Source organism: Magnolia sinica, chromosome 9 (genome assembly GCF_029962835.1).
Source record: "Magnolia sinica isolate HGM2019 chromosome 9, MsV1, whole genome shotgun sequence".
In the NCBI taxonomy this organism is placed as follows: Eukaryota; Viridiplantae; Streptophyta; class Magnoliopsida; order Magnoliales; family Magnoliaceae; genus Magnolia; species Magnolia sinica.
This window is the reverse complement of record NC_080581.1, coordinates 78,507,462-78,531,708: the sequence shown is the minus strand read 5'-3', so window position 1 is coordinate 78,531,708 and position 24,247 is coordinate 78,507,462. Positions and strand designations below refer to the sequence as shown.

General features: G+C 38.4%; 2 protein-coding genes and 1 long non-coding RNA gene across 6 annotated transcripts; 2 read left to right on the top strand and 1 right to left on the bottom strand.

The window, feature by feature from the left end:
* Positions 1–8: 8 nt before the first annotated feature.
* LOC131255777 (uncharacterized) lies at positions 9–3,720 on the bottom strand. 4 transcript variants are annotated; one of them, XR_009176409.1, is made up of 5 exons: positions 3,023–3,716; positions 2,848–2,891; positions 2,689–2,774; positions 349–497; positions 9–200 (listed from the first exon to the last, which is right to left on the bottom strand). XR_009176409.1 is itself a non-coding variant. In XM_058256593.1 (4 exons), exons 1-4 carry the CDS (start codon positions 3,181–3,183, stop codon positions 197–199), a joined length of 411 nt encoding a protein of 136 aa, XP_058112576.1. In that variant the 5' UTR covers positions 3,184–3,713; the 3' UTR covers positions 9–196. The 4 variants fall into 4 exon arrangements, 1 of the variants encoding a protein (XP_058112576.1); XR_009176408.1 differs by having other exon boundaries at positions 2,689–2,891; positions 3,023–3,720; XR_009176407.1 differs by lacking the exon at positions 2,848–2,891 and having other exon boundaries at positions 3,023–3,691.
* Positions 3,721–4,183: 463 nt separating this feature from the next.
* Positions 4,184–10,489, top strand: LOC131255196 (uncharacterized). The gene is made up of 6 exons (XM_058255892.1): positions 4,184–4,322; positions 4,887–5,001; positions 6,772–6,896; positions 9,448–9,515; positions 9,601–10,239; positions 10,328–10,489. The coding sequence occupies exons 1-6, from the start codon at positions 4,184–4,186 to the stop codon at positions 10,487–10,489; spliced, it is 1,248 nt and encodes a 415-aa protein (XP_058111875.1).
* Positions 10,490–19,863: 9,374 nt separating this feature from the next.
* LOC131255776 (uncharacterized) lies at positions 19,864–24,022 on the top strand. Its single transcript, XR_009176406.1, has 3 exons — positions 19,864–20,122; positions 20,216–20,722; positions 23,684–24,022. It is a non-coding gene; the product is annotated as an uncharacterized LOC131255776 (long non-coding RNA).
* Positions 24,023–24,247: the final 225 nt, after the last annotated feature.

Genomic DNA, 24,247 nt, shown 5'->3' with positions numbered 1-24,247 from the left:
AAAATAAATAAAAATAAAAACTTATGATTTATGATACGATTTGTAACTCGATATGATTCAACCCCAATTACGATTTGCAGTATGATAACGATTTTGACAGCATTTGTTACAAAAGATAAGTTTCTTTTTGGATAATTGTATCACATCATGGCCCTACCTTGTCCTCATTAAAGAGGAGAGGCTCACGTTTTTCTTGCTAACTGCACTCCAAAAAAGTGATTTGGATAAATAGGATTAGAGTGGTGGCTCAACATGCTTTGATTTTTAATTGCTCTGAAAAAAATTTACCCTCATTGAGAATTGAAGCAATTTTCAAGAAAATAGAAATTAGACTATTCTTGGGTTTACCCAGGGTTCATTTTGTGGTCTACATATTGGACCAGGCGGGCTGCAAATGATCCATCAAGACGATGTTTGACTGGGTTGGAGAAGAAGAACCCTTTGTCCGTAACAAAATCAGGTGGGACGGAACTATCAGCAAGATCTATAATGAAATCCTGCAATCAATTTTATAGTAAATATATTAAGGTGTGAAAGTATGAAGAGTTAGTGAAACTAAAGTGTGCTTGGTTAAAAGCCCCATTAGGTATAACTTAACTGAAGTGTGCCCCAACTGGAATTGCATATATGTGGTTTAATTAATTTATTTATTTTTGGGTGCCAAAATCACCATCGATTTCCTTCCAGGTAGGACATGAAGTGAAGCTTAATAGATTTGGGCGGAAAGCACCCACCCCAATCATAACAAAAGCACATAACTGCAACCTGCCCATATGTTAAGTTTTTGCCTCTTTTTTTTTTTTTTTTTCATTTTTTGTTTTAAAATTTCATGGAGAAGTAACAGAAAAAACAAAAACAAATGGCCACACGTAACACAGACTTAATTTTCCCGATCTCAAAAATTGAGAGAATAGAAATTTGGACAAGTAGGGTAATAGACACGCAGAATAGTTATATAACAGGAGGAGCTTCTCTAACCCAACAAGCACCTCTGCTTGGAGAATCACATGCCAAACAGGCACTTGAGAGGACATCTGAATGGTGCATAAGGTTGGCTCCATGGTTTACATAACCTGGCCTCAAAACCATACCACTCAAGCAATCAAGTCACCACATTTGTAAATAATAATAATAATAAAACAAGTGGGTGGTTCAAGAAATGAAGAAATTTCAAGCAGCCGATATTCAACATATGTTACAGCTGTCTTGATTAATGGACAGGCCTCACCATCCCAATGGCAAGGACCCGCTTGTGCATGTCTCAGATGTACCCACACAAGTAAGGTTGGCACGTGTAGACGAGTATATACTCTTAACAAAAGAAAAGTTGCTGACTTTGAATAATGATGATTCCAGAAAAGAGGGTGGAACCCATGAAGGAGAAGACAAGCCAACCAATCCAAGAAAACCATTACCGAAGAGGAAAACAATGAACTGATGCAGGATAATTATCCACTTGCTCTAAAAGCTCGAACTGTTAGAGTATGGTAAATTAATCCCTTTATCTCATAACCCAGGCCCCACATCGCATGGGTTAGGACCTCGGCCGAACCCCCTTCGTGGGCCCCAAATCACATGGGCCGCCCACCCCGAGTGTGTCCCCACATCCCATGAGTTACCCCACTCGAGTCTGGTGTAAAATGCACATTAATCACTCCTGGTAAGAAGTCTCGAACACGAAACCTCCTCCGTGGGTCGCACCCACCTCAAGTGTGCCCCTGTGTCCCACAAGTGACCCCACTCGAGCCCAGTGTGAAAATACCCCTGCATTAATCACCCCCAGTGAAGAGTCTCGAACACGAGACCTTCTGCTTTGATACCAATTTGATGTAGGAGAATTAACCACTTGCTCTAAAAGCTCGAACTGTTAGAGTATGGCGAATTAATCCCTTTATCTCATAGCACAGGCCCCACATCGCATGGGTTAGGACCTCGGCCGAACCCCTTTCGTGGGCCCCAAATCACATGGGCTACCCACCCCGAGTGTGTCCCCGCATCCCACGAGCTACCCCACTCGAGTCTGGTGTAAAATGCGCATTAATCACCCCTAGTAAGGAGTCTCGAACACGAGACCTCCTCCGTGGGGCCGCACCCACCCCGAGTGTGCCCCTGCGTCCCACAAGCGACCCCACTCGAGCCCAGTGTGAAAATGCCCCTGCATTATGAACCATGCAAAAAAAGAAAAGAGTCCATATCGGATGCTTGAGGAGAAAGGCAGCCACTCTCTCCTCATTCTCTTCAGGATCAATGGAACAAGTAATGTACACTAGTGTCCCTCCAGGCTTCACTAATCTATAAATGCACTAATGTCAATGTAAAAATCTAGAAGGCACCATTCTTTAGCAGAAATCTTAAAACACTGCAGTATTATGGGATATACATTAGCTTGTTATAATATCTTTGGCAATCTAATATTGTACTTTGTGGTTCTTGGAAAAAACAAAAACAGCTGTCAAGTAAACATAGCTTTTCAGAGAAAACCATAATGTATTTCATTTTGTAATCCAGATACATAGAAATGCATTAAAACTAAACGGCCAGGTAAAATAAAAACAAAAGCAAGAGCATAAAGAACATTTGCCTAGCGTCGCAATTTTCATCTTCATTTTAAAAAAGAACCAAACATGTTACATAGCACCGGCCTCTAGGAGAAAACTAAAGAGGAGAAGAAAGGGTTCGAACTCCTACAATGAAGCTGCATCAAGGCGCTCATCTTGTAAATTTGTCAACTGTTCCAAATCCTCTAATCTCCGGTTCCAACGTAAGTCCACTATCTTAAACAACAAATTGAATAGGAAAGGAAGACTTAGGAAAGGCAGAAAATAATCATGTTCATAAAACACCTACCACTACCGATCAAAGCATCTTAGAAACAAGCACATGAACAATTACTGACCCAAAAAAGAAATAATATTATAAGTCAATACTATCAGTGATTGCAACTGTTTAATTTTTTCCAAATTCCAAAACAATCCCACTTTAGTTATCTTTTCAAGAAATATTTAACTTGTTTAAGGAATACCTTGGAGAGGACACCCAATCCAGAACAACGAGCATCCAACAAAACTTTATCAAACTTCTTGGATATCTTTTCCTACAAAAATCAAAAGCTTTGTGAATAAAAAACAAAATTTGTAACAGGAAATGATGGCAAAAATATTCAAAGCACTGCATAAACAACATGCCTCAATAAAAGATTGAATCATCCAGATGGTATTTTATAAAAATAACGAAGAACATTCCCTCAGAAATCTGTATGAACTCAAAACAAAAAACAAAAAATAAAAATAAAATCCTATGCTTCCTAGATAAGGGCACCACTGCCAACAGTAAAAATTTTGCCTAAAAATCAATATACTAGTTTGCAGTTAAGGCTACAGGGAATCAGTCGGAATTGCGATATCTGTAACTCTGAACATTTTAAATGTCAGAATTGACATGATATTAGGACATGCGAAATCCAAAGATGTGCCAATTGTGCTGCAACAATTTGGTGTGGGGATCAGGACTACTGAATGTGTTGAATATAAATCTCACAACATTTTCTAATTTATTTTATTCTTTCCAACCAAAATTAGACATTTAGTCTATCTTTGTTATATCTATTGAAAAGACATTGAAGCAGTTATTGGGGCAGCAATTGTTCTCAATCCCTCGTAATAGAAATCAATCTGTATCGAGGTTAGTGGGAGCTAGGGGTGGCAACGATTTGGATCAACCATATTTTAGCAAAACGGCATAGAACAACAACAAAACAAAAATGAGGGAGATCAAAATATCAAGTGGACCACACAATGTTGATTGAACACCCACCGTTAAAAACTTGTCACGGGCCATAAAAGTTTTGGACAAAGCTGATATTTCTTTTTCTCCTCGTACGACCTAATTAACAGGAAACATTACAGTAGGCCCTAGGATGTTTTTAACTGTGGAGATTAAATCACTACTTTTTTCCCGTGGTGTGGTCCACCTGAGTTTTGTATCTTCCTCATTCTATAATTTAAGCTCTAAAATTATCTTAAAAATGGATGGACGGCGTGGATAAAACACATACATCATGGTGGGGCCCATACAGCACCGACCACTAGCCACCTGGCCAGTGGCTGCATCACTAGCCAAATGGCATCCCAGGCAAGGACCGGCTGGGAATTGTAATAGCATCGCTGCTTCCCTCGTATTTAAAATGAGGAAGAAGAAGCTCCAAAGCTCTTACCATCTTCAAATGCCTTCTTCCATTAAATTTCCTGTATTTACAGAAACCAACCTCGGCACCCGCATTGCAATATCTACTCCTCCAGATATTACTACTGTAGACCTCAAAAGTAAGATTAAAATCCCATCATCATCATCATCATCATCATCATCATCCTCTCGATTATCACGTAATCCCTTCCTTAGTCTTTTATCTTTCTCTGTTTCTTTGATTGGAATCCTTCAAATGAACATCTGATGCTTTGTTTTAATAAATGCATTTCTCAAGATGGGTTTTGCAATTTTTACTTGGTTGGATGTCCTATTGGTGTGTATGGAGCATTTTTCATTTGATGCTTTGTTTTTAAAAAATAAAAAATTAAAAAAATTGTGAAAATGGATTCTTGATGATGCTTGTTGGAGATGGGTATTTGCTATTTTTTGTTGTTTGGCTATTTGTTGGGAGTTTATTGGGTGCCATGTGCTAGAAATATGATTGAATTAGGTTGGAAATAGTCGACAATACTGTTTCCGTAATTTATTTCGAATGTGGGAGGAAAATGGGTGGTTCCAATTCTGTGGAGAAACGGGTGTTGCCAGATGTGCTGCTAGATTAATAGCATTTTTCTTACAAGTAGGGCCCAAGTACATTTCTGTGATTATTGTTGTTGATGTCTTAAATCTGTCAATAACAGGATCGGTTGATGCCATCGACAGGCCACCCAATGCCATCAAGCAGATGTTGATGCCATCTACAGATACTCGATCCCATCGGAAAAATCTGGAAAATTCCGTGTTGGTTGCTGGAACGTTTTAGTGTTGCTACTCGATGTCATCGAAGTGAATTCGATGACATCGCTAGATCCTCGATGGGATGTCGATGCTATTGAAGGTCCCATCAAGCGCATGCAGAGTTGCGTGAGTGCAGGATTCCGGTTATGATAGTTTATATATCGGGTGTAATCGGGATTTGGGAACGAAGAGGTGTATTAGGCCTTTTTAATTCCTTCCTAAGGGTTCAAGGGCATAGCTAGGGCTTGTGAAGTAGATTCATTGCTTGTTCGAATCGGTAAGACTCCATCTCTTATAATTTTTGCTTTCATAGTGCATTACTCGTCGCTTTGTGGTTTTTCTCAAAAGGGCTTTTTCCATGTAAAATTTGGATTGTTCCTGTTTGGACTTGTTTGTGCGATTGCGTTTACCCTGCTTGATTCGTCTCTATTTGCTTCTGTGGTTCCCCAACAATTCAGTCTCGCAGGCCCCACAGTGGATGTGGATGCTATGCTGAAGACTCCCTTCGACCATCCTAGGCATCCAGAGTTTTGGTCTAGAAATGGAGGGTTAGAAGTACAACCAACAGTCTATGAGTGATGGAAAGTAGTGCAATGATTGGATGGATAGCTGGATTTTTTGGTGCAAGTGGTCTTGGCTCAATTGCCAAAATAAGTTGTGTCCTACCCCGGATGATATTCTTGGTAGCCCATTGATCCTATCTTTCATTTAGATATAGATTAGAGAATTGCTATTATGATGTTGGATCATGGAAACTCAATGAAGTGGAATCTCCACCAGACGTGGCAAGCATATGTAGCAATTGGGGCTTTTGATCTGGCTGATAAGCAATTGGGTTGTATGACAAAAATTGTGGTGGTTGGACCATCCCTGCCATCTGATCATTGTAGGTTTTACCCTTTAAATATGGGCTACTGCCCAATTTTTTCAACTTTGTGGTAATTCCTCTTTTGCAGGTCACTAATCAAATGGCCATCACAGTCCGATCACCTTGATTTTTTTTGTGGCTCACCCACATGATGCCCAACCATATCAATCGCTATTGTCAATGGTGAAGATGTGGAAGCATAAAAAAACAGAAATGATTTTCTAGAATTCAATAAAAATTTTGGAGTAATTGTTTAGAACAAGCTGGAGCCCTATGAAATTCATAGTGGCCTTTGAAAACCTTGGCTATTTGGAAATGTACATCTGCAGTATTATTTGAAAAAAAAAAAAAAAAATCAATTGGTCCTTTTTATGAGTGCCAAAGGGCATGCTAGCCTATTAGGATCTTAGTAATCAATCCTTTATATGGGTGACAAAGGGCCATGCTAGACATGCCTATTTAGGATGTTAATGTGCTGGCTTGGGCCTGAAATTAGGGGCTTGATTACCAAACAAGCCCAGTCTAGACCTGACCTGACCTTTTGGCTCAATTACTAATCGGGTTGTGCTCCGATCGATCTGGCCCAAGTCTAGACCTAACCCATTATCTCCCCAACTCCTTTCATTGTAATAGAAGGTTTTCAAGTTAGCATAGAGTTTACATACGATAAGCAAGCAATAATATTATTGTTTGCCAAACAGGGTGGATAGAGAGATTCAAGAAAAGTTGGCTAAAGCTCTTTTGGTAAGGTTGAGGATTTTCTGAAATTAAGTTCTTGGAAAATTCATTATGGAGGGTGACTTAAGTAATGTGTTTTTGTGGACCTCAATCAATAAAGGCATTTTGATTGAAGAGATCAAAGCTGCAGTTTGGGATTTGGGGAGATAAATCTTTTGATCCAGCTGCAATTTGGGATTCAGGTTCCTTCTCAGTGCAATCTTTCTATGGATCCCTCACCCTCCCTCCCTCGTTAGTGAGATGTTGTCATACATGAGATATTTGGTTTTACAGAGTGTCTCCAAAAGTTGTTGCTTTTATGTGATGGGTGAGCAAAAATAGAGTGCTCATGGTTGATAACCTGAGGAAAAGAGGCATGATTCTGCCTAATGTGTGTCTATTGTGCCTCGAAAACCTGGATCATCTCTTCCTTCATTGTTCTCTCACTCTGGAAGTTGGTGGAGAGTCCTTGATTTAACTGGGGTTTCGTAGGTCATGCCTGAATCTATCGATGGCCTCCTTTGTTCTTGGCATGCAGATCCGCCCGGGGGAGTGGGGGTTCTTATGGGTGTCTCGTGGGCTGTGTCATTAGAGAGAGAGAGTCGATATTTTAGAACTCTTGGGCTACACAACCCCAATTTATCGACAACATCTTAGTTTTCTTAATCACTTGGGACATGCTTGATTGCTTTAAATTTAAAAATACTCTGTTTTCTTTTGTTCCATATAATGTCAAGAGGGAGCATCCTCTAAGGTTCTTGCCGGTTGACATGAAAGGCCCACCACCTGAACCATCCATAACATTCAATATTGAGTTCAGAAGAGCCCACTCTATTTCAAAAAGAGTAACACCAAATGGAGGAAGTCACTGAGAATAAAAGAAAAAATGGTCCATGGTTTCCTCTTCCTGAGACATGAAATGCATTTTTGCAAGCAACCAATATCTTCTTTTAAGTTTCTCTATTCTAAGGATCATTTTAGTTGTGACTATCCAATCATAATCCCTCGACAAGGTAGGGCATAGGTGCCCCAAACTTTTTTCCCAAGGGGGAGCTTAGGAGACAAAGTTCTTCAAGGAGAAACAACCTTGTTGTAAGGAGCCCACCATTCATCATCTTCTTCAAAGGGGTATTAAGGTGACCCAATATGGGAGGTCCAAAAGGTCAATAACCTAAAAATCGCATAGATGAAGTCCAGATTCCAAACAATTTTCTCATCCTCTAGTTCATAAGAATCTCTCACGTGTGTGTTTTGCATAGCTAGAGTATAGAGTCGAGGAGACCTTATATCTAGGGGCTGTCTTGCAATCACAAAGCTTCCCAAAAGCAAACTCTATTGCTGCAAGCCCACTTTGAATCTGATCATTTCTCAAAGATTTCATCCACACCTCTAGTGGAAAGGCAAATTTCAAGATGATTTTCCACATAGACGATCCATTGCTTCTTGAGACATTGCCCTGTTCCCATCATCTTCCTAGTTTCCCGTATTTGAGGGAGCTACCTTATTCCATAATGCATCTTGTTCACTTCCAACCCTCCACCATTTGTGAGAATAGCCCAATTTCTTTCCTTAATTCCACCCAAACCAAGCCCGGCTTCCTCCTTTCTCCGTTGGACTTCCTCTCAATTTACATGATGATACTTATCCATCATAAAATAATTAAAAAAAAAAATTCACTGGATGATACGTGCGCCGTTCCTTCTTCCCTTCGTCCTTTGGATTTTCTCAAGCTTTTTTTCCCCCACACTGTAAGGAATTTGGATGACTGATAGATAATTTGGTGGCGGGTTAGCAAGAGTAGATTTGATCAGAGTAACATGCTCATCAAAGTAGAGGAATGGGTGCTTCCATGACACCAATTTCTTCTTGAATTGTTCAATTGTAGGCCCCAAGGAGGCCAAGATACTGCATAACAATTTTGGGTTTGCCCCACCAGCACTTTCCGTCATTTATCAAAAGAAAGAAAGAAAGAAAGAAAGAAAGAAAATTGTGTTAAGAGAAAATTAGACTTATGAGACTAGAAGTAATGTTTAGTATCTCATTAATTAAGAAAAAGACATAGGATGTTTATAAGTTATATTGGTCACTAAAACCGATAGTAGAATGTGTACCTTCCACCTTGATACTTCTGCTATTTCCTTCTGAACTGATAGTCACTTAATATTGTACCTAAATATTCAAGCTCTGTTTGGTGTTCTTGACTGAGATTGAGGAGAAATAGAGGGAATATGAGAAGAAGTGAGAGAAAGAGAGAAGGGCTGAATACGTTGTGCTGCCCCTAGCTTCTCCTTATCTTGTTATCAGGGTTTTCAAAATAAATGTGAAAGTATAAAAATACCCTCATACTTGAGTTATTACATAAAACAAGGCCCATGAACTTAAACTCTATTCTAACACATCATCTTAAGGACTAAAAAGGAAAAACAACTCTGGAAACCGTAATCCCCATGTAAAGTAGACCACACATGGCCACACGTGAGATATCACGGTCCGTCAACAAATAGAAAACATTCAGTTTAACCAAGAGGAAATGGTGAAAATTAATGATTTGTCATAGTATTATACAAGGAAGTAGCCCTCACATATCACTTTCTCAACTCTTAACTCAAAAGTAGCTTAATTGCCATTTGGAGTCCAAACCTTTCATGAACGCTAGCTATTAGGAAGGAAACAACAAAATATCTCTTTCCATTTTATTAGACTTAATTACAATTCAATTCAATGGCACTCAAACACACCCTCAGTATTTATGGTGCTATATTGCCTTTTTTTTTTTACTCACTCCTTTTTTTTTTTGTGTGTGTGTGTGTATTTGCAGTGCTATATTTCCTTTTTGTATAGATTCTGAAAAATGTAACTAGCGTTGAATTGTGGCATAGGAAAACCTGGGAGGGAGCACTACCTTTGTTTTCCAAATCTTGGAGAGGTCAAAGTTCATGCATTGATGGTATGACCTGCAACTATTTCACTTATTTTTGAATTGTCATTTTGAAAAGTTCTATTTGGTCACAGTCCTTTGTTTACTTGTGTAGGTGAAGCGGAAGTCATGTTTTTACCACCTTCCAGAGTCACTTCTGATAAAGAATGCTTTTCAAGGATCGAAAGGGTCTTGGTTTCTTCGAATGAGTGCAACTCAGGTCCAGCATATACATAGTCAATTAGCGCCCACAACTGATATCAGCAATGCTATGGTTGGTCGAAAAGACAGGATTTCTCAATCGATAAGCGGCAATAATAGTGTCGGTTCATCTGGGATAATATCTGTGACTGGTATCCTCAGTAGGTACTTTTCCGAATCCGATGAGAGGAACATATTCAACTGCCAAGCCGAGAGCATAAGAAACCCTAACGAACTGGCCGAGCAATCTGTAGACTCCCAAATGCAAAAATTAGTAGAAATTCAATGCACCAATAATATTGGTTGTACAACTGGAGTAGAATTTTCCATGAAACAGAATAAGCATAACAAGAACACGTCAGAAAATAACATGGTCCACACATTGATTGATCCTTACATAGAGAAGTCCAAATGTAATATTGTATCCAAGATCAGTAAAAAACGTAACAAAACTGAATTGTCTGATAAGGAGAGAAGTGTTGCAAGCTATGACGTTAATGATGACAGTGGGGCCCATCAAGATAATCAAGATTCACTTTTGAGCAGTCTGAGTGTAACATTGCAACTGAGATTAGTATAACTGTAGCAAAACAAAAGTATCTGCTTCTGTCACGATGAGTATAATGGGTCTTGAAAGGAAGGGAAGAGATGCTGCAAGCGATGCCATTACTGTTGACAGTGGGGCCCATCATCATCATCGAGATTCTGAGGTAGAGAAGTTCCATTGTAATATTGCAACTGAGATTAGTAAAAAAGATAGCAAAACTGGAATGTCTACTTCTGCCGGAGAGAAACGCTTCTAGTGATGACATTGCTATAGGCCTTGGAAAAGACCATCTAGTATGGCTCGTGGTTGTCATGTCATACAGGTCGAAGTCTTCATTTTATAGACCTTGGAAAAGACCATTTAGTAGGGCCTATATTGATGTATGTAAATAATTCATGCCGTCCATCCTTTTTGTTGTGTCATTTCAGGGCTAGTGCCCAAATATCAGCTTGATTCAGAGCTCGTGAGGGCTTAAATATCAATAGTGGGTGTCGTTGTCACCATTATTTTCTATTATGTGGCCCACACAAGCCCGAATCAGGTTGATATTTGAAACCTAGCCCTAAAATAACACATCAAAAAGGATGGGCGGCATATATTATTCACATATATCAATGTAGGCCCCACTAGTTGGTCCTTTCCAAGGCCTTTAAAATGAATACTACAACCTGCATAGCACGACAACCACGACCCTTTCCTCACGACAACCACGACCCTTTCTTCATGAAAACTACGACTCATGCCCAGGTCGTGGTTGTAATGTGGTAAGGGTCGTAGTTCTCATATAACATGAGAACCACGACCTATATAACATGATAACTACAACCCATGACAATTACAACCCATGACAATCACGACCCATATAACATGGCAACCACGACTCATACTTGGGTCATGGTTGCCATGTTATATGGATTGTGGTTTTTATGAGGAAAGGGTCGTGGTTGTCATAAGGTAAGGTTCGTGGTTGTCATGCTACACAGGTTGTAGTCTTCATTTTATAGGCTTTGGCAAGGACCAACTAGTGGGGCTTACATTAATGTATGTGAATAATTCATGTCGCTCATTCTTTTCATCATGTCATTTTAGGGCTAGGTTCCAAATATCAGCCTAATTCAGAGCTTGTGAGGGCTTAAATATCAATAGTGGGTATCATTGTCACCATTACTTTCTATTATGTAGCACACACGAGCTTCGGATTATGCTGATATTTGGAACCTAGCCCTAAAATGACATGACAAAAAGGATGGGTGGAATAGATTATTCAAATACATCAATGTATGCCCCACTAGTTGGTCCTTGCTAAGGCCTATAAAATGAAGACTTCGACTTGTATACATAACAACCACAAGCCTTACCTTATGACAGTCACGACCCTTTCCTCATGAAACAACGACCCATATAACATGGCAACTACGACTCATACCGAGGTTGTGGTCGTAATGCGGTACGGGCCGTGGTTGTAATGTGGTAAGGGTCGTAATTGTCATGGGTCGTGGTTCTCGTGTTATATGGGTTGTGGTTCTCATATTATATGGGTCGTGGTTATCGGGGGTCGTTGTTGTCATATTATATGGGTTGTGGTTCTCATGTTATATGGGTCGTGGTTGTTACATGTTCACTTCCTTTATTACCGAATGAAAGGATGGTCATTGGTACAATAGCCTAAGGCTAATAATGGGGAGATTCGTTCCGTCCACCTTGTTGGACAGCTCACCGTGGGCCCAAAAGTTTTAACTCGGACAATTTTCACTTCTAACAAACATCACAATGAGCCTAGAAAGTTTTAACAGTTGGTTCCATTGTCACCATTATTTTTTATTATGTGACCTACACGAGCTCTGGATCAAGATGATATTTGGGCCCTAGCCCCAAAATGTCACAGCAAAAAGGATGGGTGGCATGGATTATACACATACATCAATGTGGGCCCCATGAGTTTGATCCTTGCCCCGTGCAAAAAAAGATTTCCTGCCCCTCACTTTCTTGGCATTAAATACAACTACGGTAACAAGGACAAGGGCATTTAAGTAATTTTCGGAAGCTTGACGTACGGCTACTTTTAGGATACATGCACCTTGTTAGCTTTCTATGTAATTGACCCAAATTTCGACGCGTGTACGGTCAAATTCCCTAAATAAAAGAATAAAAAAAATAACTCATTTCTCGTTCTCTCTCCGCCCGCGCACGGCTCCCTGTTTCTCTCTTATCCCCGCACGAGTCCACCTTCTTCTTCTTCTTGACAGTGCAAGAGCTCGAAGAGATCGATCAACTTCTATTGAAAATGAAAGCATTTGGAAGGAAAGCGCCCATGTGCTTCTCTCTCTCTCTCTCTCTCTCTCTCTCTCTCTGATGGCGTTATCATGGCCGCCGACCTTTCTCAGCTCCACTCGCCCACTCTCTACAGCCCCACCATCCGTACGATCGCATCTCCTTACCCGCCATCACCTTCCAACCATCTCAGCAACCGCCCTTTCCACTCCCCAACTTTCACTCCCCGACAAATCCCATCCCTTCATCACCACTCCCACAAAACCCCACGACCGGAGGCTGAAAATCACAGCCGCCCACTTCAACATCTCATTCCCACGGCTCATCTCTCCTCACGATCATTGGGGAATATGGACCTTTCTCTTCACAGCTGGTGCATTCGGCCTCTGGTACTACTTCCCACTCATCGATCCTGCCTTGATTCATTTCTCCTTTCCTCTTTTTATTTTGAGATTTTGATTCAAAGATGTCTGTTTTGAAATGGGATCGAAAGGCTGGAGAAGACGAAAGTGAGGAGTGCGTTGAGCGGCGCCCTGGTCAACACTCTGGTGGCGCTCGCCACGACCAACCTCAGCATCATTGCAAGTGAGGTCCCGGTGTATTCTGTTGTCTTGGAGTATCTGCTGCCCGTCGCTATTCATTTGCTGCTCTTCAGAGCAGATCTGCGTCGCATCCTGCAGTCCATCGGGGGCGCTGCTTTTGGTTTTCTTGCTTGGATCAGGTTTCTCTTAGGGCCTGTTTGGATGCCTGTAAGTTCTTTTAAGTTGTAAGTGACTTACAGGTGAAAGTTACTTACAGGTAACCTGTTTGGATGTAAGTTGCAAGTCACTTACAGGTAAGTTACTTTTTCTGTTTGGATAACCTGTAAGTTACTTACAGGTAGAAAGCTGTATTCACATCGAGCATATCTTAGATTGGGGAATCGTTCTAAAATGTTATAATCATATAAAAAAAACATGGGATCAAATATGTTATTTTGTTAAGCCCATCAAGATGAATATTTGAGATAATTATTAAGCTAAAACAATCATCAAGTGGGCTATAAAAGTGGGCCCACGAATTCAAAAAATCTATAATATGGAGTAATAACTCCCATTTTCAAAGGAGAAAAAAAGGGTAGATGAAACCCTACCATTTTAGGAGGAGAAGAGACGGAAGGTAGTAACTGCAGTGAGAGATTGCAGAGACGGAGAGAGATTTGGTGGGTTGGTGTATTTCTCCCTCTTCCCCTCTTTTTAAAAATCTGACCGTTGAGCCTGTAAGTGACGTACAGGGAAGTGACTTCCCACCCCCATCCCCCTGCAGTTTTTTGGTAGATTTGCCTGTAAGTGACTTACAGGTTGTAAGTTACTTACAGGTGATTTTTCTCCCCCAAACACCACCTGTAAGTAACTTCCCTGTAAGTAACTTCCCACTTACCCAACTTACAGGCATCCAAACAGGCCCTTATTAGCGAATAGTAGGGCTTTTGATAGTAATTTACTTTGGAAATCTACCAAAATTGTATATGCCAACGTGGCCCCACCATGAAGATCACCTCGTGCAAACATTAGGTTGGTACACTTGTCAGGAGGGCCACACATGTACCGTAATTTTAGACTGTTGTTAGTTCTGATCTAAATCTCCAGTGTTTCTGTATGTGGTGGCCCACTTGTTTGATGGACTGATCTGATTTTCGTGTCAGGTGATCTTCATTGTTTTGGTCCACTGTATGCACAGTCTTGAATGTTCTAGGCATGACTCGTTTGCACATGAACTAGGTTCGGGACTAAAACCATAAGTAGATTCTAAGAGGATAAGGTCTTTCATTAGATGTTTCTTTTATAATTAGAATTAAGGAGACAGGAAATGATTAAAAAGTGAAAGTAAAAAACAATGATAAAAGAAGGGTAAAAGATAGGATTGAAGAACGTTTCAATGTCGCTACCTTTAAGGTTGCCCATACTATTATATCAGTTTGCAAGTGGGTTAAAAGCAAACCCGCCTCCAGGATACAACAAGCCCAACCTCTCGATCTGAGAATTGTATCCTTATATTTGCAAAATCAAAGTGGGTGCCTACCAGACACAACAACCTCAAATATGCCCAATAATAAGAGAAATTACTAAGTTGTGTCATTCAGAATAGGATTACAAAATAGCAGAAAACTGAATCTTGGTCTAAGAAAGCAGTAGAGATTTGAGAGACAGGAAGAGAGAGAGGAGAGGCTTAGAGTCTTTGGAGCATATTCAGCCACTCTGAATAGATACAGACCCCTTCAGATGCTTTTTGATGGGTTTGCTATATTTAGAAATCTGCCATCTCCCCAATTCAAATTACAATGATCTCTAGATCCAACTCATCTAATCACACCTAATCGACCCAGGGGCACAATCCAACAGTCTGATCATGCAAGTGCAAAGTGTACTTCAAGCACCCTTCCTCACGCACGCACCACAATGGCCTCAGGCACTCATGTGCCTGCTGATGGGGTTGCTAAGCACCTATGAGCAAACACAGTAAGGCTTGCATACGAGAATACTATACTAGAAAATCAACCTTTTATGAAGCTTAAAATATTCCCATGTATTTCTGATGTGGGACTATTTTAAAAGACAAAAAAGGAGAGAGATGCAAAAAACACAAAGTCATTTTCATGAAAACAAAACCACACCTTTTCTCATCTTTTCAGAATTTCCATTTTCTTATTTTAATACAAAATTCATCATTGTTTTCATATCTACAAAATTGGCATTGAGTTTTAATCAAATAAGTGGTCCATTTATTTGTTTATTTATTTTGAAAAACACTGAAATAAACTGTATTTAATCATCGAGCTATTTTAATTTTTAAGGTTTTTACCTTCATTACTTTCCTCCATTTGTGTTATTTGTTACTAATGTCTTAGAAACAAAAAGGTTGACCCCAATTAGTTGGGCACAATACCTTTCAGTGACATTGAAAATGCAACGGTGATCAAGAGCTTCTGTGTGATGTAGAAGGTATACCAGTATTTTAAACTTAAAAATTACATTATGTAATTCCTTAATGTAGCTCTACACTTCACAAATTGAAAATTACCATCCTGCAGTGACCGCATCACTTCCTGGATTATTCATCTGGTTTGGGTGGAATCCATCCAACTTAGAGCTGTTTTTCAATTACAAGTTCTGACATTTCATATCTTCTACAGTTTCCCCTTTGAAAACTTGGAGGAGTTTCCCTTTGCTGATGTGTGTTCTGAATTAACCATAGTTTTCAGCAAAAATTAGAAGGATTTATAACACTGAAACAGCATACCACTTAATTCCACCAGTTGTAGCTATTGCGATTTTCAAATTTTGAACAGTAAATATAGGAACTCCCTCAGGCCTTCTTCTATGTTCTGTGGGATCATCTTAAGAAGCTTCTTTGCTGCTTTGACCTGAAAAAGAAGCAAATCATTCCATATAAATGGTACCATATAACAAGAGAAGCTCTGTTTCTTACCTGTTTTCTGCTTGGAACAAATTGAAACATGTGAGGCCTTTCCTGCATAGCAAATGGTAAAAAATGTTGAAACTAGACCAAGGAAAATGATCATATAGTGATAGTCAACACAAATGAGTACATAAAGATGATGCAAGTGGATATGTCATGTAATTAGCAATTTGGCAACTGAAATAAAATTGTTTATGGAACACAAAGTCTCATTTTCTAAACGACTCTAATTGTCCAAAAGAAAATAAATAGTCCTACAAGTCTGCACGGTTCAAATGCCGACTGATATTGCAGTAGAATTATAAAACATATGCAGCTTTGTTAGATAATATGTACTGCAGGGAAGGTGGAAGAGAGTCAGTCATTTGCACAAAACTTATTCAACTCAAAATTATTGAGTCATACTAAACCTCCTTGAGTTGTGGATACCTTATGGTTAGTTTAAAATATTCTAGGAAATGTGACATCGATTTGTTATTTATGGCTAAACCCAGAAATCTCGCATCAAAACCTTTTTCACGAGTCGCATGATCTTGCTATTTAAACTATAGAACACAGATAGATGTAGATATAGACAACCTACAATAATTCGATCATTTGGAAAAACTGGAGTACCCAACTCAGATGCTTGGATATTTGCATAAGGTATCCGCTACATAGAGACTTGGAATTCTAATTCAAATGGGGCTTTGAACTCCTGACATAGTTTTGTTGAACCATTGTTACTTTTTTTATTTTTTTCTTTTCTTCTTCTTCTTCTTCTTCTTCTTCTTCTTCTTTTTGACAAGATTGCTCACTCCATTCAGAAACTGTATCTGTTAATGAGGCACCTTATACGATTTTTTAATGTACTTAGATGATGCATGGTTTGTTTTAAGATTAAAATATGTAAGTGGTTGTTTTAAGTTATCAAATTTGAAGAAAAAAGTCAAACTTGTGTACTAGTTGCTATTTTGTATGGATTGTTTTGTTTTGTTTATCATCTCCTCACTTTATGTAATGGATTAAGGGAGCTGTTGGTTTTATCCTCTATGAATTTTCCTTTTTTGAATTTTAAGCATGAACTCTTGCAAAAATTGCATGAACCTACAGTTGTTGTCTCCTCTAAAATTTCGGTGCACCCACAAATCATATAGGGCAAGGTGTTCCGTATCCGTTACGATACGCCCGTAAATGCCGATGTATATAGGTAACGGCCATGACCGTTATGCGATACGGGGGTGAAATGGGGCAGTTGGTTTTTTGGGACCGCATCAGCCGTTATGGTGGCCGTAAAGGCCATTACGGGGTATAATGATTGTTACCCCCATAACGGTCGAAAAACAACCACTTTTTTTCTATTTAAATCTATCTCTCCTCAGCTTTTTCACTTTTCTCATTCCAAAAAGTCTTGTAGATCATTTTACAACAGATTTCGACCACTCTTACTAAAGTTTTTAAGATTAAAACTATAAATTGAAGTGATTTTTTTTTTTTTTGCTTTTTTCAAACTATTTCTCTCCTTAGCTTTTTCACTTTTCTCGTTCCAAAAAGTCTCGTAGATCATTTTACAACATATTTCGACCACTCTTACTAAAGTTTTTACGATTAAAACTATAAATTGAAGTGATTTTTTTTTTCTTTTTTCAAAAGTGACGGGAGATAAATTGGTGATTTGATCGAATAGATCTTGAAAAAAAAATTGAAAAAGTAGTATTTATGCCTTTTTTATTTCTAGTTGTAATGCTTGATTGTAATGTGTAAACATTAGATACATATAATCATGTTCACAAATTCACTAGACGGCCTGATACAACATTCTCACCAAAGAGTGGACCATTACACTACCATAGACATGTTCAAAACAAAAAATGAATACATATATAGAATATTTACATTGTTCTGGATTTTCTACATATTTTTTCATAAATTTTCAGTCAAAAGAACATTTTCAACCGTTACAGGAGTCGTAATGGTCGTTAGGGCCGATACCCGTATCGGTAATGGTGGTGACTGTTACAGCCACCATTGCCGATACAGAATACCTTGATCTAGGGTCACCTACTGAGTGTTTTATGTGTGCAGATGGTACATTTTATTGCAAATATTACCTTTTTTTTATTTTTCTCTATTACTCAGCATGTGTACATCTTGTGCATGAGCTTGCCTATGATTGATAATTGCAGTTCTTATCTTGGTTTCTCATTGAATGTTTTATTTAGTTGGGAATCATTTCTGAAAGAATCATGGATTAGATCTACACAAGGTTGTATTCAAACAGGCTATTGATGCAGGTCTCAAAGTCCGGTTCTGTAAAAGTGAAGAAGCTTATGAATGTCGAACGATACTCCTATGTGATGCACATTAGCTCGACTGTGAGGTCTTTTGCTTTCAGTCATAAATGGATGGAAAATAGAACTTTGACAAAGCTCCAAAGTCTTACATATTACTTCTACGTTTTGTGTTAGCCACTTGAAATTCTTGATACATATTGGCTAATCTGATATGAATTTGTCAATAATCTGCTGACCTCTACCAAAATAAAAGGGTTTGGATCTTCCAATCTGATGGAGATTTGTAGGGCATCCTCCATCTACGGTTTGGGCTCCAATCCTTTTATTTTAGATTACATCTTCTATATGATTCTGGAAAGTTGCATTCCCATAGCTTTTATCATGACAATGAACCTTGAGTGAGCAAACAAGCTCCAATTCAAATACCTTATTATATGTCATTGAAGCTTTTGACACTGGATGTGTATTGTTTGGTAGCTATTGGCTCAAAACCTGGTAGAAAATTCAAGGTTTTTTTTTTTTTTTTTGGTGCAGGTTATGGGGGATTTGTTGGATCATCTAACTAGCTGGGATACTGGGGCATAATCTATTGTTGCAGTTTAATGTAGACTAGTGTATTTGGAAAAGTTGCACCAGTCCTCTATCTAGACCAATGTATTTGGATGTAAGCTATTGCAGATTGCAATTTGTTATTGATTGTCCTTAAAAGATGAACTTCATTTCTCTGGCCTACTGATCACAGTGCTACGAAGGGAAACAACTTTTTGAATTTGATTGGGCTCACATGATAAGATCTGGCCTTGTATTGTTGTGGACGATTTGCAAAGAACAACACTCCACAATTGCCTGATGCAAAAATGAAGAAATTTACAGAAGATGCTATCAAATTCAAAATGGATGACGGTAGGTGGATTCATAATTTTCTCTGGCCTACTGATCACAGTGCTACAAAGGGAAACAACTTTTTGAATTTGATTGGGCTCACATGATAAGATCTTGCCTTGTCTTGTTGTGGACGATTCGCAAAGAACAACACTTCACAATTGCCTGATGCAAAAATGAAGAAAATTACAGAAGATGCTATCAAATTCAAAATGGATGACAGTAAGTGGATTCATAATTTTCACACTATCCTTTGCACTTATGTTTTAATTGAAATAAGCATAAAGTTTGAAGTTTACTGTTTTTTCTTTGGTTTTTCTATGAATGAAGCATACCTTCAATGTCATGATATTTCCTTTCCTGGCTTTTTGTAACTGCTGAACTTTATGACTTTGATGATGAGAATGTACATGTTGATTTCCCTAATTTTGATATTTGAAGATGGGCACTATGAGTTGCTGCTAATGTATATAATTCTTTCATAAGTTTTGTTTATTGATTTATTGCCTAAAAAATGTATCCCCCTCTAATCATTTCCCTTAATCTATGAAACTCTCACAGGGAGCTTCTGATTCCCATCGATCTCTCTGTCCAAATTATCAGATCAATGTAAAATGGAGAAAATTGATCTCTCCTGGTTCTTCTTGATTATGCAGATTTGTCGTCCGTTCGCAGAACCAATCCGATGATAGCAACTTCAGAACAGTTGGATTTAAGATGGATGGGATGGGATGGGATGGGATGGGATGGAAGTTGGATCAAGTTGGTTGGGGGAAGCATTTTTGGTTTTGCTGCTGCAGCTACCACTGTGATTGCCATCAGCTGCGATTCCTTGTGCCTCGCGGAGTCTCTCATCATCACTTTCCCTGCTTCTCGTGGAGAGCTTGATCGGCCTTGTGAATAGGATCGAGAGGGCCTATATGGTCCTTGGCGACTACGGTGGTGACAACTCCTTGCTAACTCTTTGGGAAGCCCTTCTGTTCATCATTGTCGTCAGTGGATAGGTTTGTCTCTCAATCTGTTTCCATATACTTCAGCTTCTTCATTTTTGATGAGTTATGTGGTTTATACTTCGATTTTATTTCATTTGATTGCAGAATTCTGCAGAATCATCGATTTTGGAGAGCATCGTTAGACGGGATTTTCTTCTTAGGGGATCTGGTTGGAGTTCTGAATTTTTTATTCTTTTACTTTTATTATTTTAATTTTTTTTTTGAGTTTTTTCTATGGTGGATCTTGTGGTATTCTTGAAGGGATTGTCACATGTCGGCCACTAGTTCTGCAGCTGCACAAGACAGACAAAGGACAGACGGAGTATGTTGAGTTTCTTCACTCTCCAAAGAGGAGATTTTCAGGTTTAGGTAAATCTTGTTTTTCTATTGCTTCATAGATTCGATGTTTGATTTATGGGTCTTTTTTGCCCTGAAATCTCCCCTACATTGTCGCTGCTTCTTGATTTTATTTTCATCTTGAATTCTCTCAATTCTAACTCGACGAGTACACGCATACAGCAACAAACATCTTCAAGTAGGCAGAGGAACTGCAAAGGCGAAATAATTACTCTCTACTACCATTGATCTGAAATGTTTTTTTAATGAAATAAGGTATTTCCACCATGCTCTTTTTTAATAATTATTTAATAAGTAGGTTGATTAGATTGTTGAATGAATACATGGGTATGAAAAACTAACACTGAATCATGAGGGAATGGAAAACTACAGATTTCATCAGTTACTCTGCTCTACTTTCTAGTTCATGAATTTGTTATTGTTTTTATTTTTTTTTAGTTTTTTGTGAAATTCAATACAGTGGTTGATGAAGGATTTATTTATTTATATATATGATGAATTCCTCCCCTTTTTCTCAATAATCAAGAAAATTAGAATTCCTCAAAAAATCATTTTCACTTGAAGGTATTCAACTTGGATCTGTTCGCAAGCGCAAATTGGGTTAACTTTGTACATGAGTCTGTCACTCATTCTGGGATCTTTTGTCGCAAACTTCTCTGGAAAGTAGAAATTAGCTATTGTTTCTAGCTTTTGATGCATTGATGATATATATATATATATATATATATATATATATATATATATTATTTTTTTATTTTTACGGGATGTGATTGTAGGATGTGCATTTCCAATATATTAAATGTAAGTTGCAGCTATCTTTGTTATCTACTAAAAATTTTCAGTAAAATTATTCTTATTCAATGTATAGAATGTGATATTTTTAACAAAAAACAATTGAGGCAATAACTTACAATGCATTTTATTTACAAACAAGTCCGTCCGCAAACATATTAGGATAGAGAATGTTAAAAATTCACCCTACAAAAAAAGCAAGGAACTTGTAACATTATGGTTAAGTTGGATTTCTGCCATCAATAATGATCCAGCCTCCGGTGGTGATAAACAATCATAAACTTTAATTTTCTTTTGATCTTTTTTCCAAAAAAATCCAATTAAATTCTTGTTTATGTACTTAAAGCATTATTAACATTACTTATTAACTTGAGCATCAGAAACAAAAAAAAAAAATGAATATGAATGCCTTGTTAACATTATATTTGATAGTATTTAGCAGCTACTGGCAATGAGTATTGGTGCAACTCTTGTGACTGTGTGCTAGCAGTCTGTAGTGCTAAATCCTCTGTTTGTTACAACTTAAAAGTAGTCCATGGGGATCCATATGTGCTGATGAGCACAGGACTTGCATGTCATCATAACGCTTGCTGTGCATCGCCTTTCTATTGTTTTTTATGAAAGAGTTACCAAAGGTGCACTTGTTGTTTCTAGGATTTGTTTCATGAGGGAGAAGATCTATCTTATCCATCATTGTTATTCCTAAGTTTGTAATAAAAACTTTCTTTGTTTTGTAACAATTGATGATGAAGCTGCACAACAGTAGGTGTGTTGTCAGCTCTGCAGATTTTACCTGTTCCCTGTTCTGCATGGCCTTTGGTTTGCTCATTTAAAATGTGGTGCTATATTTTGGTTTCGTAGGTAAGTTTGTGAAAAGTGTTCACAATCAACAATTAATTTGATTTTGGGAGAAGAAAACACCTTTTGAGTAATTCTTAACTGATTTGCCTTAAGCTGGTGCTCCCTGATGCACCATAACCATTGCATGGTTACTACACCCCACGCATCATGCATTGTTATAAAGATTAAGCTTTCCACTAAAGTTGAAATACTACTTTCTCACATAAAGTAACCTGGAACATTTCTAGAAAGTCTGAAAAACAACAAATCTCCTTTAAACTCTCCCAAAGTTTAGTATTCACCTAATTAGGATAAAACTCCCACATTCCTACACAAGGGTATCAAAAAACTTGTGGCCTGACTGAAGGCTTGGTTGAGTTGACCTCTTCAAAAAGGTGGAAAAACATTCCAAGTTGATGATTTACTTGGAGTATTAGTAGTTTCAACCTAGCAAGTTTCTGGCTTGTTGAAAACAAACTGAAACTTTCAATTTCTTCTGGGAATTGCTAGCATTTTGTTTGGTATCATCTTTTTGTTGATTCCGTTAACTCCTTTAGTGCTTCCAACACAAGGAAAACCCAATTGAAATTGGTGAACTTTTGGCTTGTATTTAGGGCTGTACATGAACCGAGTTAGCTCGGTTAGCTCGCTCGACTCGACTCGAAAAAGCTTGATTTGACTCGGTTTGAAACTGAGTTCGAGCCTAGTCAAACTGATTTTTTGAGCTCGAAAAAATTTCGAACCGAGTTCGAGCTTTCCTGAGCTCGACTCGGCTTGGATCGAACCCCAACTCGAATCAAACTCGAATCAAACCAGTTTGGTGAGTTGGTTACTTTGATATTGATGTTGCTCACCAAGTGTTTGATGAAATGACTCAATGAAGTGTCTGCTGGTGGCAAGGAAGGTATGTATATGAAACAAATACCCTTTTTTTCTTGATTTTAATGTTGCCTACAAGATGTTTGATGAAATACCTGTAAAAACTGCTGTTGTTCTTTTACATACAGTGAGAATTTGAAGGTGCAGTTCATGTGTTTGTGAAAATGCAGCAAAGGCGAACTTGGCTTGAACTCAGCTCAAATTGGCCCTAGCTGCTGACCGAACCGAGCCGAGCTGGCCAATCAGGCTCGAGAACCGAGCTGAGCTGAGTTCGAGCTGGGGTCAGCTAGTGGCCGAGCCAAGTTGAGTTGTGCCAAGCTCGACTCGGTTCGACTCGTGTACACCTTTACTTGTATTATTGGTTTCTGCTAGCTTGTAATTGAAAGGTCCCCTTCATGGTTACACTTGTAATATGTTTTCTCTTTCTGTGCCAATTTCTTCTGACCAAGGCTTACAAATGTTGCATAGGCACCCGAACCAATGGAAATAGAATTCATGTACCAAATCATTGTGTTGTTTTTTTCTCTTGACCATTCAATTTCTTTGATACAATGTTCCTGCTACTCCAATATATGTTTATTTATTTATTTTGTTCTTTTTCTTAGCAGAGATACTTGTTCGATTCTTTTGATTACACAACTAGCTCAAAGTATTTGCTAGAGTCAGAACCTACATCGAGTAATTTGATTACACATTGGATTGCAGGGCTATGGACTGCGAAGACGATCAGCCCAACAATGCCATCCATGTTCCACAAGCTAATGCATGAAGTGGCTTGATGAGAGGTTTACCAGTTCAGTCTTCTTCATTTCATTCGACAGTGTGGCCAATCTAGGAGTGGACCACATGAAGGATTTTTTACTTATTTTTATGTATTCAAGACCATTTTCAACCTATTGTTGTAAATATTATATATTTTATTGTAAAGTAATACAATTTTGTTTAATATTCATTTTTAATTGTATCCTAACATTTTTTAGCTTTCAAATATTAAAAAAATACAGGTTCCAACTGAAAAAAAATAAAAAAATTTCTGGCTTTTGCCGTGGGTTGCACGGCTTTTAACGGTGCTTCTCAAACCTTTGCCAGCGCTTCTCAAACCTTTGTCGTGCTTTGGAAGACATTTATCGACACTTGGACAAACTTTTATTTAACGTTTTTAATGTTCCTAGGCGCTTTTTCAGTGATTACTGGTGGCCAGCAACGGTGCTTCAGAGACTTTTACTGGTGTTTGGACAGACTTTTGCTGGCACTTTTTCAGCTTTCCCA

What these genes read in the sequence shown, in the direction of transcription:
- LOC131255777 (XM_058256593.1), bottom strand. Translation starts at nt 3,183, where the DNA reads ATGTTGTTTATGCAGTGCTTTGAATATTTTTGCCATCATTTCCTGTTA. An exon ending in GATTGGGTGTCCTCTCCAAG is followed by an intron (nt 2,293 to 3,022) that starts GTATTCCTTAAA and finishes GTGCATTTATAG; the next exon opens with ATTAGTGAAGCCTGGAGGGA. An exon ending in GCCTTTCTCCTCAAGCATCC is followed by an intron (nt 499 to 2,196) that starts GATATGGACTCT and finishes AAATTGATTGCA; the next exon opens with GGATTTCATTATAGATCTTG.
- LOC131255196 (XM_058255892.1), top strand. Translation starts at nt 4,184, where the DNA reads ATGAGGAAGAAGAAGCTCCAAAGCTCTTACCATCTTCAAATGCCTTCT. An exon ending in TACTACTGTAGACCTCAAAA is followed by an intron (nt 4,323 to 4,886) that starts GTAAGATTAAAA and finishes TGTCAATAACAG; the next exon opens with GATCGGTTGATGCCATCGAC. An exon ending in TCAAAGTTCATGCATTGATG is followed by an intron (nt 9,516 to 9,600) that starts GTATGACCTGCA and finishes TTACTTGTGTAG; the next exon opens with GTGAAGCGGAAGTCATGTTT.